The 14,506-nt window shown below is 50.8% G+C and overlaps 6 protein-coding genes across 6 annotated transcripts; 4 read left to right on the top strand and 2 right to left on the bottom strand.

The window, feature by feature from the left end:
* Positions 1 to 1,832: 1,832 nt before the first annotated feature.
* Positions 1,833 to 3,126, top strand: HO173_006415 (uncharacterized protein; the record flags this gene model as incomplete). Its single annotated transcript, XM_037308326.1, has 2 exons — positions 1,833 to 1,973; positions 2,053 to 3,126. 2 exons carry the CDS (start codon positions 1,833 to 1,835, stop codon positions 3,124 to 3,126), a joined length of 1,215 nt encoding a protein of 404 aa, XP_037164592.1.
* Positions 3,127 to 3,348: 222 nt separating this feature from the next.
* On the bottom strand, positions 3,349 to 3,974 carry HO173_006414 (uncharacterized protein; the record flags this gene model as incomplete). Its single annotated transcript, XM_037308325.1, has 2 exons — positions 3,349 to 3,434; positions 3,755 to 3,974. The coding sequence occupies 2 exons, from the start codon at positions 3,972 to 3,974 to the stop codon at positions 3,349 to 3,351; spliced, it is 306 nt and encodes a 101-aa protein (XP_037164591.1).
* A 530-nt stretch (positions 3,975 to 4,504) lies between these two features.
* HO173_006413 (uncharacterized protein) lies at positions 4,505 to 6,381 on the top strand (the record flags this gene model as incomplete). Its single annotated transcript, XM_037308324.1, has 3 exons — positions 4,505 to 4,720; positions 4,770 to 4,803; positions 4,853 to 6,381. The coding sequence occupies 3 exons, from the start codon at positions 4,505 to 4,507 to the stop codon at positions 6,379 to 6,381; spliced, it is 1,779 nt and encodes a 592-aa protein (XP_037164590.1).
* Positions 6,382 to 6,782: 401 nt separating this feature from the next.
* HO173_006412 (uncharacterized protein) lies at positions 6,783 to 6,983 on the top strand (the record flags this gene model as incomplete). The annotated part of the gene is made up of 1 exon (XM_037308323.1): positions 6,783 to 6,983. One exon carries the CDS (start codon positions 6,783 to 6,785, stop codon positions 6,981 to 6,983), a length of 201 nt encoding a protein of 66 aa, XP_037164589.1.
* Positions 6,984 to 9,524: 2,541 nt separating this feature from the next.
* HO173_006411 (uncharacterized protein) lies at positions 9,525 to 12,146 on the top strand (the record flags this gene model as incomplete). Its single annotated transcript, XM_037308322.1, has 1 exon — positions 9,525 to 12,146. The coding sequence occupies one exon, from the start codon at positions 9,525 to 9,527 to the stop codon at positions 12,144 to 12,146; it is 2,622 nt and encodes an 873-aa protein (XP_037164588.1).
* A 321-nt stretch (positions 12,147 to 12,467) lies between these two features.
* On the bottom strand, positions 12,468 to 14,151 carry HO173_006410 (uncharacterized protein; the record flags this gene model as incomplete). Its single annotated transcript, XM_037308321.1, has 3 exons — positions 12,468 to 12,554; positions 13,331 to 13,643; positions 13,757 to 14,151. 3 exons carry the CDS (start codon positions 14,149 to 14,151, stop codon positions 12,468 to 12,470), a joined length of 795 nt encoding a protein of 264 aa, XP_037164587.1.
* Between the last annotated feature and the right edge of the window lie 355 nt (positions 14,152 to 14,506).

Below are 14,506 nucleotides of genomic sequence, written 5' to 3'. Positions count from 1 at the left end.
CGTAATATATCGATATTAAACTCTACTTTAATAGTAATTTTCGAATTTATAAAGACTATATAAGTAAGCTTTCTATTAAGATAAAGCTAACGCTAATCTTATTATATATAAATTAATTAAAGCGTATAGCTACGATATTAATAGAATTATTACTATCGCTATTTAGAATAAATAATTAATATTTAGATATACGACTTAACTTAGCGTATTACTTATCTAATAAAATATTTAAAGATATAATAATTAAAGTTATTTTAAATAATATAAAAAGTAGTAGTATAAATTAAAAGATAATACTCTTTTCGAATCCCGTCTTCGTAATTAAAATTAGATTCTTTATCTTATTTATTAATATACTTAACGTTTCTTATTACTTCTCCTTTAATTTCACTTCGAAATAATTTATAACGACGCCCTCGATATACTCTTAACTTATATATTCCTCGAAAACATTTATTCTCATCGTTAATTAATACGCGATTATTTATAAAATAACTTTAAGTATTAAATTACTATAATCGAGTTAGATATTACGATTAAATATACTTTTTAAAGAATTATACTATTAATACTAACTATCGATAGTAAAGAATTAAAGTTAATTAATAATATTAGATATTATACTAAGAGTCGAAATTCTACGCTAATTTAGATATTTTTTAATTATATATATTAATATCGCGATATTCGAGTTATATAATATTTTAAAATAGCGTATTTAATAGAATATATATAAAAGTATTAGTTTATATAGCGTAATGTATTATAATAATTATAAGATAATTATAATTATATCGCGAAGATAGATATTAATAAAGAAAAAATATAACTCAAAAATTTATATAAGGCGTACGCGAAAATAACGCGGATCTAGTAAGATTACGGGGTTTTGCACTCAGACCTGCCGCCGTTTAGCTGCGAAGTCAGCAGGCTAACCCGAAGGGGCTTAGCGATCTTGGCAGGTCTAAGGGACTGAGGCAAGAGAGCTTTGACTCGCTCTTCCTCCCCTCGCCAAGGGATCGTATCATTCCAACTGATACGTATCACTGAAACTACGGATCCATCCAACCTCTCATACGCAATCGGGAATCGGGAATCTTAGGGGCAGCACTCGAAGAAGCTCTCTATCCCCAATGAAACTTGGCATCTCATACGTGTGCGGAGTACACCCAGTCTCCATGCATGTACACAACTTCAGGTCGACTTGGTCTTTGCGGTCATCGGAGTAATAGGCAGTCGAATAGGAGATGCGCCCTGGGAAAGATTTAGAGGATACATATCAGATGAGCCCTTACTTAGGTGAAGGTTTCTCTATTACTCTGTAGAGGAGTGCAATGCATTGTTGCGATTGCCATGTCACACTTTTTACTTTTCTAATTGGTGACAAACTCTTCAGGGACATGAATGAGCGAACACATGCAAAGATGTGAAACACTTGTTTGATATATACGTATTAAAGTTGTTGCGTTTTTAAGATGATTCTATAGGGGACGAACTCGACTCCTCCAACAGTCACCGGTGTGAAAGATTTTCGAATGCAGGTCAAGGTTGCTGGGCCAAAATAGCTGACACATTATCGATTTGACGGAGTGTACATGTATCGAACAGGGGTGTAATGCATGAAAGCCCTTGAGGTAAGATCAGCGTAGGCAGCCTTCCTTGAGATTAGCCCAAGGACATGATATGCATGGAAACTTCCAGAATTGTGGTAACTTGTATTTCTCACAAGGCTATAGGGCTCAGTCGCTCCCCTCATTTTCAGAAATAGGTCCCGGTCTTCTGTCTTGTTCACGCACCGGCAGTGTCGTAGCTACGCGTTCTAAATCTCAAACATGGGTGATAATCTTGCAAATACCGTGCCACTGATCAATGATACACGCTCTCGAGAGTCAGATCCGCCGGACCGACTCATATCCACCTTTCTGATCGCTCACTCAAGAATATTCCGCGAACTAGCAGAGCTGAGAGAAGAAGTAAGTAAGCTCACGACCCGAGACCCCTCGCACACAACTCTCGTACTGCATGAAAGGCGATATTGATAGCATTTGGCAGGGATGGAACAATCCGCGAGGCGACAAGCACTTTCAAAAGCAGCGGCGAGACGCGGATGAAGCGTCCTACTCGGTACGAAAAGGCTTTTATAACCTAATGCAGCGGATTGGAGACGAGCTTCAAGCGGCCTCTGGGGCTCTAAGTCTTCCCGGACCCCATGCAGAAGTCCTTGATATTTGCATGGCCCCGGGCGGCTATAGCGCATCGGCGCTGAAATACTCTCCGCATGCGTGTGTCTCCGGTATAACACTGCCCGAGTCTCTCGGTGGCCATCAACTACTGATACCCAACGGCCGCATTGATCCACGCGTCGATGTCCAGTTGGCCGACATCACAATGCTAACAGCGGAATATGGCGTAACAGATATCCCAGAGGGTCATCCGGACGTCTTGAACTTCTCCCTCGAACGACCTTGGGCTACGAAATCATTCGACCTTGTGTTCTGCGATGGCCAGGTCTTGCGTACACACGCACCGCATATCGCAAGTTATCGTCAACGCCGCGAGGCTGGACGGTTGTCGTGTAGTCAACTCATACTGGCAATGCAGCGTATCAAGCCTGGCGGGACTTTCATCGTGCTGCTTCACAAAGTCGAGCTGTGGAGGACGATGAAATTACTCAGCCTGTTCGATGCAATCTCCCAGATTGAATTGTTCAAGCCAGTCACAAGTCACAAAACAAGAGGCTCGTTCTACCTCATCGCTAAGAACGTGCAGCCTCATCATCCAGAAGCATTGGCTGCTATCAATGAGTGGAAAGCGGCTTGGAAGAACGCAACGTTTCCAGTTTCCACGGACGAAGATTGTCAAAATCCCCCAGACTTCGTTGAGGAGCACGTGCAAGAGGAGGAAGTGTCGGGTCTTCTTGCGAGCTTTGGTGAACGGCTGATTGAGTTAGGGGAACCTGTTTGGCAAATACAGAAGAATGCGCTAAGAGGAGCCCGATGGTTCAAGGACAAAGAAGTCAAACCTGCTGGAACAAGCGCCGGGCAAGTGGGGGTGCCAGCTTCTCCTGCTTCAGCACATCCTATCAACGTATCTTCAATGATGGGAAACCTGCAGCTCGGCAGATGACAGTCGGTGGAGGGGCGCGCTCATTCCATTGTGACTGTTGGGGGTTCTCCGTGCGACACAGGCTTATTCACCATGACTGGATAGATTATGCAGATCCGTAAACTCGATCGAGTTCAATTCTTTTGTGCCTTAACTACAGAACTCGTCGTCGCTGCAATGCTGATTCTCAAAGGTAAAAGCGAATCTGGTAGCATCGCTGACCGCTCTGTGTATACTGATCTTTCATGCAGAGGCTTCCTGCGGAGCGTGACTCAGCAATCTAATTATATCCTTCGCAGTCATAGTCAGAAAGGTGTCATCCCTCTTACCTAGAGCAAGGCGTCAGTCCAGAGAGCAAATGACCATTTGAACATCGCATGACAAGCACCACAGTGTAGCCACATGCCTTGGCCAATAAGATACAGACGTAAATCTAGAGCCAATTGTCACCCTACTTTGATGATGCTGGAAATACAAGGTAAAAGCGACCTGCTGGCACGAAAAGGCGGGCGATCAGGCTCAATTAACGGCTGCCTCTTGCGGACACAGAAAGCAGGTTCTCGTTAGAAGGCCAAACGGTACAAGGAGACGAGCATTGCAAATGGCAGCTTCGGTCATCAAATGTGGGATGCTTTAACTGCGAGCATACAATTGATGACGATGTCCAAGTGAGATGGGTCACGCCGTGCTGAAACTTGAAAGATGCCAGATCTCGGCGGACATTTGACAATATGGATATGCGTCGATATCAGACGAAACTTTGAAGCCCCGGGGCCCAAGACGGAGAGTCGCGCACGATAGCCACTCTCGCCGTCAACGCTTTGGCCCCCTTCCGGTATCTCCGCCCGTGTAGTGTTCTGCCTCCTCATTCTGTAGCCGTTTCATCGATTCTCGATCATGTTCGATATTGGTGGGGTGACGCTCGTGGTAGGACGGTAGAGTAGAACAGAGTAACACAAACTCAGAGTGCTGCTCTGATGATTAAAGGTACCTGCTACTGTGACTGTGAGCGTAATGGTAGACGCTTCCGCCCTTCTCCATCATGTTTTGCAGCTAGACAACCCCCTCATTCATACGCGGGCGAGAGCGATATCTGCAATGATACATGCCAGCATAGGTAATCCCTATAGAGCCATTACGCAGCTGGGAACGACGAATCATAGCGGCTTCCCTTGCAGCGTCGCTGCAGAACAGACATATCCTATTTCGACCGGAGATGTGAGAAAGACCAATGTTTTGATAATGAGTTCGGAGCCCTGGAGCGAATTGGTACTCTATTTTTGAACATTTCGGGTGACGCGCGCTTGATAAGGTAGACGCGTCTCAGCCTTACCACAAGGGCTGTCTTATCGCTCTGCGCTCCTAGGTTGTGTTTTTCTATACAACTTCCCTGTATGAAATGACTCGTTGCACTTGGCGGAGGATTGGGTATATCACCTCGATATGTTCCCTTCTCAGTCTCTCGTGTGCAGGCTTCGCGCCGCCTCAGGCTTTACTTGACCTTCAAGCTCAACAAACAAAGCATGACCGACTCGGCGCTGTCGCCTCTGAGAACAGAGTTTGCAGCCAGATAGGCATTGATTTGCTGAAGGCTGGCGGCAATGCTGCTGACGCTGTAAGTGGTGAATCTTCTTTTCCGCTGGCATAGCTGACGGTCGGGACAGCTTGTAGGAACCACTCTGTGCATTGGCGTGGTTGGTCAGCAACCCCTCCCCCGAAACAGTGCGGCGGAGCTGAATGTAGCCAGATTGCCATCATAGCGGACTAGGAGGAGGTGGCTTCGCCCTTGTTCGATCGGCGAATGGCAGCTATGAGTCCGTCGACTTTCGAGAGACCGCGCCTGCCGCAGCTTTCCGAGATATGTATAAGAACAATGTCCTTGGATCGGTCTTTGGTGGTTTAGCAAGGTATTTTGACACCGCTAATACTTCAGTTCTGTGGCTAAGGTATTGCAGTGGAGTCCCCGGCGAGATCAAAGGCCTTCACTATATCCATGAAAACCATGGCTTCCTTCCCTGGTCTACGCTGGTTCAGCCGGCCATCAATCTTGCACGGGATGGATTCATTGTCGGCAGAGACTTTGCAAAAGCGATGGCACTTACCACTGCATACTATGGCTACGACTTCCTCAGCAAAGAGCCGACATGGGCGGAAGACTTTGCTCCGAATGGCACAAGAGTCGAGGCAGGAGATGTTATGACCCGCAAGCGCTATGCACGTACATTGGAGGCCATCGCGGTATCAGGACCAGATGCCTTTTATGAAGGCCAATTGGCAGAGGCTACGATCCGTGCGTTACATGAAACCAATGGATCAATGACCATGGAAGACCTGGCAAAATACAGAATAATATCGAGGACGCCAGTACAGATCGAATACAAAGGCTTTCGTCTCCATGGATGCGGTGCACCTGCTTCAGGTGCAGTAGCTTTGAGCGTGATGAAGGTCCTAGAGGGATATGAAGATTTTGGACAGAGACACACGATGAATCTGAGCACCCACAGATTGGATGAAGCTATAAGATTTGGATACGGAAAGAGAGCGAGCTTAGGAGATCCGGACTTCGTGGATGGTATTACCGCCTACGAAGCCGGAATGCTCGACCAGACTTCCGCCGATGAAATCAGGGCCAGAATATCCGACAGACACACGCTCAATGTCTCAGATTATGATCCGGATGGCTTCGAGAGCCATGAGAACCATGGTACTTCCCATATTGCCACTGCGGACGCATCTGGGATGGCCATCTCCATGACCACCACTGTCAACCTCTTCTTTGGCTCTGGGGTAATGGTACCAGAGACAGGAGTCATAATGAACGATCAAATGGCAGACTTCTCTGTTCCCAATATCTCCAACGTCTTTGGGTACTATCCTTCTCCAGCCAACTATGTCCGGCCGAACAAACGATCAATGTCATCCATCACACCCATCATGGCCGAATCCGCCAATGGCACTTTGTTTGCGATCCTTGGCGCTTCAGGTGGATCACGTATCATCACCACCGTCATCCAAACTGCGCTCAATATCCTTGAGCGGAAGATGACAGTGCATCAAGCACTGAAGCAGCCACGACTGCATGACCAACTGCTACCCAATCAAGTAACGTTCGAGTGGGATTATGACAACTCGACTATAGATTACATGATTGGAAGAAGTCATAATGTCACATGGGGTCCTGCTGGGTCATCGTCGCAGGCGATCGGGATCACCAACGGGCACTTTGAAGCAGCCGGTGAGCCACGGCAGCATGACTCTGCAGGCCTCACTGCTTGAGCTCGCCGAGGAAAACCTAGTAGCCGTATCTCAAACCAGATTTCAAGCCTTTCAGGCAGGCATATCAAGATGGCGAGGCGTCTTGATCCCCTCGAGAATAATATCTCTTTGGCTAGAAACCTACGACCGCGGCATAGGTTCATTATTATCGTTGCTTCATCACGCTCTGATAAACTTTCATTGTCTCGCAAACAAGCTTTCGCCACCTGGTTCTTGTTCCAAATTTGGCCTTTGTTATCCAAATCTCTGGAATCTTTACTGCATTATCGCAACCGTTTTGCCCCTTTTTATAGATGGCAATGCGCTACGCATTCCTCCCCTTTATCTCGCATCCACCGCCATCATTCCCATATAGAACATCCGAGAGGTAAGATCCTTCGCTATCTCTCTCACCCAAAACAATGCCTTTTCTCTCACTCCTGACCCACGCGTCCGACTCACAGAAACCCAACGTCTCCGCCAACACACGCACCACAGCCAAAGACGTCAAGGAACCCACATCCGATCATACAACGGCCCAACGTAGACACCATGGGTTCCTCCCCCTCCTCCTCAAAAGAGCCAGCCCCACCACCACCCCCCCGGTCCTAGACCGCAAGTGATGAGATGCGACAACGAACGCTGCAATGTCGCGCTGGATGAATCGGATTGGGCAATCGAGGATGAAGGTGGAATCGCTGTGGGTATGGGAAGGATCGGAGGACTTCGAGGTCCGTGCTTGTGGCTGAGAGGTAGGGGTTGCGATTGGGGGTGTGGGGATGGATCGGGGCGGTTGGGGCACTGGGAATGAGCGGTGTTGGGGGCTGGGGATGGGGGGGAAGGGAAAGGTGCTGGATTTTGGCGCTGGGGGGTGGTGAATGGTGAATGTGGGTAGACTCTTTTACGGTTGATGGATGATAGGTTGGGTCTCTGGTCTCGCTGTTGAAAAAAAGTTTGGGGGCACGAACCGGGCAGCTTGGCTCTGAGTCATTCGTGCGAGAGAGCTTCTGATGAGCTACTTATGTATGCTGTGCTTTGCCGGCACATGATGCTACCGTTCCGTCCGTATCGGATACTCACCGACACCGCTCCCCATTCCGGCTTCCGAACCCCCTCTCCCAGTCCAAGCCACGGCCACATCACATCCCCGCACCTGGGCGCCCCGCCCGTAGCAAACCAAACATCCCGCACGTCATCCCCCGCGAACACGGAACCCCCATCTGCCGCATCCCCTCGCACCGGATCCTCACGACCTGGTTCTCCCCGACGTCCGGACCCTTCCCTCTAGCCGACGACCGCCGCGTCTACGGTCAGCATACCTCCGCGCTTTCTTCTCCTGCGTTCTCGCGCTCCGCACGCGTCATCTCCTCGTCCCTAAGGTATGACGTCTCGGTCACTTGCTCGACGGACTCGAGTCCCGCCAGCAAATGCTGTGTTGGCCGCAATGTCTACGTGTCTGGAGAACGCGACTCCTCCCGGGATCGTGATGGTGACGGGGACTGGGTCGGTGGGCAAGACGGAGCCTGGGTCCGCGCTGACTTGGAAGCGTCGGATGCGGTGCCCGACGGAGGAGGCGGGGTCGAGTCCTTTGCCGTCAAAGGGGATGGTGCGGAGTGGGTGGGAGATACTGGGGGGTCATGTCGGGACGGGAGTCGGTTGCCATCTTCGTCTATGGAGGAGTAATCGTCGTCGTCTACTCCAATTCAACGATCTAACAGCTCTGCTTTGTTGCCGGACACGGACTGGCCGGCTGCGTGGAGCAGGGTCTTGGGTTCGGCTACTTGGAGCGATTTGGGGCCTCGGTGCTCTTTGGTCATGGCTGCGTCGCTGACGTTTTTCTGCGGTCGTTCGATTTTGGGGGCTTGGGAGATATGCTGGAGCTCTGTGGTGTCGTGTAGCTTATCGAGAACCTTTTGAGATCAGTCGCTGGGTTCTTGCGGGTGCTGTTGGCTTCGGAGGGGAGGAACTTGACGGCCGCATCGTGTTTGGAGGGGAGCTTCGGGTGTACGGCTGTCAGTTGTTGTAGCACGGAGGGTTAAGGGGGGGGTAAAGGGTAGATGTGTTTGAACATGTACAGATTAACTAAGAATGATTTCAAAAATGCGGATTAAAGATATTGTTTCATTCTGAGACTTGCTGCTCAATGGAAATGCCGCTATTATGGAAAGGTTAAGACATGATACTAAGACATGATATGACGAAGTTTGGGCTTGAACTCGTGACTACAGCTTTCCAGAGCCTGCTGTGTGTCAATGCGCAATGATCCGGAGGAAAGTGAAGTTCCGTGACTTTTCGCTTTTCGCTTCATGTCGCAAGACAGCGTACTGTTGGCGAAAATGATGGTGTATGGTCTATCTATGTTGTATTGCCAGGCTTTCACGGACTCATTTTCTGTTGGAGTCTGTGCTGAATGCTCTGGACTGGCTCGATCCTCGGCTTCGATTCTTGCCCGGGCTCTGTAGTAGATATGAACCGCTCAGCTATATTGCCCTGAGCTAATGGCTTGATACTTCGGCAATCATCTCAGTCTTTGCTTGTATTGTATTGTATTACAGTACTTGACCTCAATCATCATGACTTACTTTGGTATGAATTGCTACAGCAGTGATTGAAGATTGATCAATGTATAAGTACGGAGTAGAGAGAGAGAGAAACAAAAGAGAGTGTGTGTGAGATGTTGGGTGAGATTGGGTGGAGGTGCATAGCGCTAAAGCGGATGGGCAGGGCAGGGATTTACGCTAAATGCCAAGCCTACGAGTAGCGCCATGAGCTGGCCGTCAACAGTCGAGAACATCAACCGAGAATACTTGACTTTGATTGGTCCAGTAACAGCTGCAACTCATGAACCCATCCTTTCCATCGGCTGACCTTTGGCTACATGCTACATTTATTCATACTACCCTATAACCATTGACTGTGCAAAATTCACTGGCTCTTCGCCCTCTTGGAACCACCTGCATATCTCGTCTCATTCGTTCCTCTTCCCATTCCCATGCGCCGCCAGCAGCACCTACTTGAGCAGCCAAGAAATATGTGAGACAATGCAACCAACCGCATCCGCCACCACACATCTATATCTCTCTCAATTCTGACACCATTCCACCCCGCCCTAGAGCTTAACTAGCCCATCGTCCAATTCTTCGCACCTCTCTCCATCTCTCACTATGCCTTCGAAACTAAGAGACAAAGAAAGGGAGAGGGATCCAGATACACCGAGATCAAAGGAAAAGTCGAGACACAAGTCGAAACGATCAACCCGCAAAAGCGACAAAGCTTCTACCCCGCCAGAGCGCAGGTCTACCAACACCTCACCAGCTCCCAAGCCACGGAGAGCATCAATGCCGGTACCAGGATTGGATAAACGCCCCACAACAGAGTCGGCCCTTGCAAGTAAGACAAGCTTAGCATACCCATCATTCTCCAAGGCACATAGTAAGGAGGCGGTTGGGAGCAGGGAAAATGTTGTCCAACCCAGGATGAGCTACTATACCCCAGATCCTACCGACCTGGACCGAGGGAAGGGTTCGGGAGGTGAAGCGAAACTCAAAGATACTACAAACATGCCTCCTCCACATCGGGCGCCTCCAAGTCCGCCGGAGACAACGATGGATCAGAAGGTCACGATGGAGAAGGTCAAGGGGGACACTGTCAAGAAGGAGCGTAAGGGTACAGATCTACAAAAGCATGCGGATGACTTGAAGAGGAAGCTTGGGCGACCCGGATCAAGCGCCAGTGACCGAGAAAAGGACCGGTCACCACATCCTTCCAGATCAAGGACCAGCATTCGGGATTCTGGACAAGAGGAGGACAAACCTGCAAGGTCTGCGAGGACCTCAAAGCCTGACACACCTTCGAAGCTCAGACCAAAGGTTGCGACAGTCGAAGACTCGGCATCAGCCACGAGCCTCCGTCGGTCAGCATCGTCCACTCAGTCATCAGTCGTCAAGAGCGAGATAAGCAAGGGCTCGACCAACAACTCCGACGCAACATCAATCGCCCCAAATCAAACGAAAGTACAACGATCAATCACGCCCCTCGCAGAACGTGATTCATCTCCAGCCACCGACCCCGACTCCTCACCTAGGACGCCGACACTCGCGGAGCCGCGATTCCCGCCTAGTCGGAAGGAAACGCCTGCTCTCTCCACGCTCAACGATTATGGGATCGCGAGTGCATTGGGAGAATCGCCAATGCCACCACCGCCCCCGCCAGCTCTTGAACTCCCAATGCCAAGAGTTGACTATCTGATGCAAAATGGAGGTTTGCCGCAAAGTGTGCCCAGAAGTCTTCTAGGTGCCGGGCTACCTACGCAGGCACCCCTTCCAATTTCTACAGTAGCTGCGCAGGCCGAGAAGTTCTTTGGTCCTCTAAGCAAAATACTAGAGGACTATACCAAAGTCATATCCCGCAGTGGATCCTTAGCTGTGGCTACCGGATATCGCTCTGTTGCTCGTCGGCTCCTTGATCGGCTAGAGGCTGTCTTTGCAAGAGATATCTCATCGGAGACCTGCACATGCATGTTATGTCAGATGTCCCCACTCCCTGAGGCCGAAGTTGAGGACAAGCGAGGTGTTAGCTGGGGCGAAATCTTGGAGTACGTATGCGGAAGGCAGGAACTACCACAATGGCCTGCTTTCGTGATGGACTCTACACAAGCTGGTCTGGGCATCTCTTCTGCTGACCACGTTCCACCAATGCAGAAGTTGGATATGGATGTTCCCGACGAATTCCGAGAGCATTACATTCGACAGTCAAAGAAGACTAAGATGACTGTGGACCGATGGCTTGACAGTCAACCACAACAACCATCTAGTCCTCCCCAAGATGTCGACGATGAAACATTGACATTCGCTATGCTGACTCGCCTAGAGCCCGAGCAACGACATATTTTCTCGTCTTTGGCTGGAGTGCAGCCAAGCAGACCACCTTCAACAGCCCCATCTGCGACAGAAGCAGTATCAGCCAGTCCCGAGTCAGTGTTATCGCAGAAGACTGGGCTTGCCATTCAACGTCTCTATCGCTTGTCGAAACCTCCACGAGATCCCGAATCCGCAATGTACCTCTTGAACAATCCAGTCATACATAACGTCCTCGCCACCCTAGCTGCCATCAGTGACCCTGAATGGGACATTCTCACTTCTGGCCGCTTCGACGGCTTTCTCCGAAGCGGCGCCGACGATCACCCCATCACTACTGCTCCTGCTCCACCTCCTTCCCGCGGTGCATCCCGAGCTTCCTACCCAGCACCTCGCATGACCACCCCTTCAATGCCGCCCTCCAGAGGTCCCACACCTTTCTCTCGCGGTCCAACTCCCGCTCCTGCAACTGCCGGTGCCCCCGTTGCTCTCGACGAAGAAACCGAAATTGCCGTCCTGGCCGAAGTCGAGCGCGAGATCTTTTCCTCGATGGACCATCTTGAGCACGCATTCGAAGCTCTACACTACAAGGCCGAAGCTGTCCGTCAGGCTCTTCGGGAGCGCGGGGCAGGCCTCGCTCAAGCGAACCAAAGAAGGAGGGGGATCTTCGATATAGATTCGATGATGGGCACTCCGGCTAGTAACATTGAAGGGCACAAGGCATGGGAGAGTGAGACGGACGATGGGATTGACGATGGAATGTCGGAAATCGCACCTGATGACTCGGCGTCAAACGTCAGTTCGAGCAGGCGTAGGAGGCACAAGAGGCGAACGGAGAGGAGGACACCAGCGCCGGTGGAGGAGGAAGAAGAAGAAGAAGAGGAGGAGGGACGAAGTAATGTGGGTAGCAAATCTGGGAGGTGGAGGTGATGTGATGTGAGGTGGAAATCCAAAGCGACCGCTTGGCGCTTGGAGCATACGGAGAGCATGGTATTGGACATGGATGATAACATTAAGCATTGAATAGGTTTAACGAACATGAATCTGGTCGGTCTCATCCAGGCATATGATTTTGAGCGCTCGATCATAGCGATCTTCCCACGAGCATACCATTGCCTTCACTACATGTATCAACCTGTGCGCTTCGAAATCATCCCCCTTCCTCTCATCCCCATCACCCTTCCTTTCCCAAACACAACCACAAGAAGCCAACCCCTGTCGCACGGTCATGGATCCCCCTTCCTCAAACACTCACGCCATCACGACGCCGTCCCATCCCGCTCTTCCAAAACCCCAGTCGATGATGCGTTGAGCGTCCCGGCCTCCGAGTGCCAAATCCTGGAGCTCAACGACACGATTAGCGTACAAGCCCACACACAGGCAATGGGGATAAGGAAAGGAAAGGAAAGGAAAGGAAAGGAAAGGAAAGGAAAGGAAAGGAAAGGAGAGGAAAGGAAAGGAAAGGAAAGGAAAGGAAAGGAAAAGGAAAGGAAAGGAAAGGAAAAGGAAAGGAAAGGAAAGAAGGGGAGGAAAGGAAAGGAAAGGAAAGGGGAAAGAAAGAAAGGAAAGGAAAGGAAAGGAAAGGAAAGGAAAGGAAAGGAAAGGAAAGGAAAGGAAAAAGGAAAAGCGGGGACGTGATGGCTTGAGTTTTGATGATGCATAGAGTATCCACGCCGCCCACAGTTTGGAAAAATCGCTCACGGATACCGTGGATAGCGTGGCGATTGTCTGGGCGATATATATTGATACTGTTAGCTATTCCTTATTCTTCTTCTTCTTCTTCTTATTCTTCTTCTTCTTCTTCTCATTCTTCTTCTTCTTCTTCTTCTTCTTCTTCTTCTTCTTCTTCTTCTTCTTCTTCTTCTTCTTCTTCTTCTTCTTCTTCTTCTTCTTCTTCTTCTTCTTCTTCTTCTTCTTCTTCTTCTTCGTCTTCTTCGTCTTTTTGCTTCTTCGTCTTTTTCGTCTTATTCTTCTTCTTCTTCGTCTTCTTCTTCTTCTTCTTCTTCTTCTCCTTCTCCTCCGCCCCATCCCCGCACCAACCCAAACGAGAGAGGGGGGAAAGAAGCAAAAAAAAACCCCAACAACAAAAAAATCCCAAAACCCCCAAAACCCACAATCTCACACCTCCCCTCCCCCGTCCTCCGCCTCCACGGCACCACGACCCGACTCAGCACGTCCCCCGCCGGCCCGAACCGCTCCCCCCCGCGCCGGCATCGTGGTCCACCAGCTCTCGGCACCCCGTCCACGGCGGCGCCGTCCCGGGCCCCGCGCTTGCCACCCGCGGCGAGGTCGCCGACGACGCCGCCGAGCGAGGGCGCGCAGACGGCGACGAGGGCCCGCGCGTGCGACTTTCGGCTGCGAGGGCGCGATGGTGTCGGAGGGGGCGCCGCGGCGAGTGCGTTATGTCGAGCGCGCAGAGGGCGTCGGCTGCGTGGGAGGGGGGGGGGGTTAGTCGGTTGGGGAAAGGAAAGGGAAAGGGGGGGAAAGGGAAAGGGAAAGGAAAGGGGAAAGGGAAAGGGAAAGGGAAGGAGGGGGAGGACGAACGGCCGAGGATGCGGAGCGGGAGGTTGGCGTCCCAGCGGGCGAGCCCGGGGAGCGTCGGGGTCGCGCTTCCCCGTAGGTTTTGGGCGCGGAGGTGCCGTCCATGCGGTCGTGGGCGGCGAAGGCAGCTGGCGAGGCGGAGGTTGCGGCCGGAGCGGATGATTCTGGGGGCGCGCGGGGAGGAGGCGTTGAGGGTGGTGTTGTCGGTGGGGTTTGCGGGGATGGAGGTGGCGGACGGGTACCGTGGGTCCGCGGGTGAGGAGTTTGGTGGCGTCGCGGTGGAGTTTGATGGGAGGAGGAGGAGCGGATCGGGGGGAGAGGAGTCGTTCTGGACGCTGGCTGTGACGAGGGAGGTTAGGAGGGAGATGATGGCTGGCTTGGGAAGGGGATGCATTGAGGCGTTTTGATGGAATGGATGCAGTTGGGGCACGGGGTTTGGGAAACGGGCTGAAGAATGTGAAGAAGCAAGCGAGATGGAAAGGATGAAATGGCGTATGCGGGCACCGAGCCCAATGCTTTCTTGCGTCACCGTCTTGAGAAACGGGTAGACCGCGTGTTGGTGGCTGAATGCACTTCTTCCCCAGCGACATGGCATCGCTCGGTGAGGCGCGAGAATGTCGATATACGCGCTGCGTCGACAGTCGTTTGATATCTGATTCAGCGTTCTGAAGTGTCGTTGGTAAAGCAGCAAGGTTCGAAGATGCAACGGGTCTGTAAGTATTATTTTCGTCGCGCTGCTCAGCAGCGGG

The sequence above is a fragment of the Letharia columbiana genome (assembly GCF_014066305.1).
Source record: "Letharia columbiana isolate WasteWater2 chromosome Unknown Sc0000019_s0, whole genome shotgun sequence".
Taxonomy (NCBI): Eukaryota; Fungi; Ascomycota; class Lecanoromycetes; order Lecanorales; family Parmeliaceae; genus Letharia; species Letharia columbiana.
Note: the sequence above shows the minus strand (reverse complement) of the source record. Positions and strands in the feature narration are given on the sequence as shown.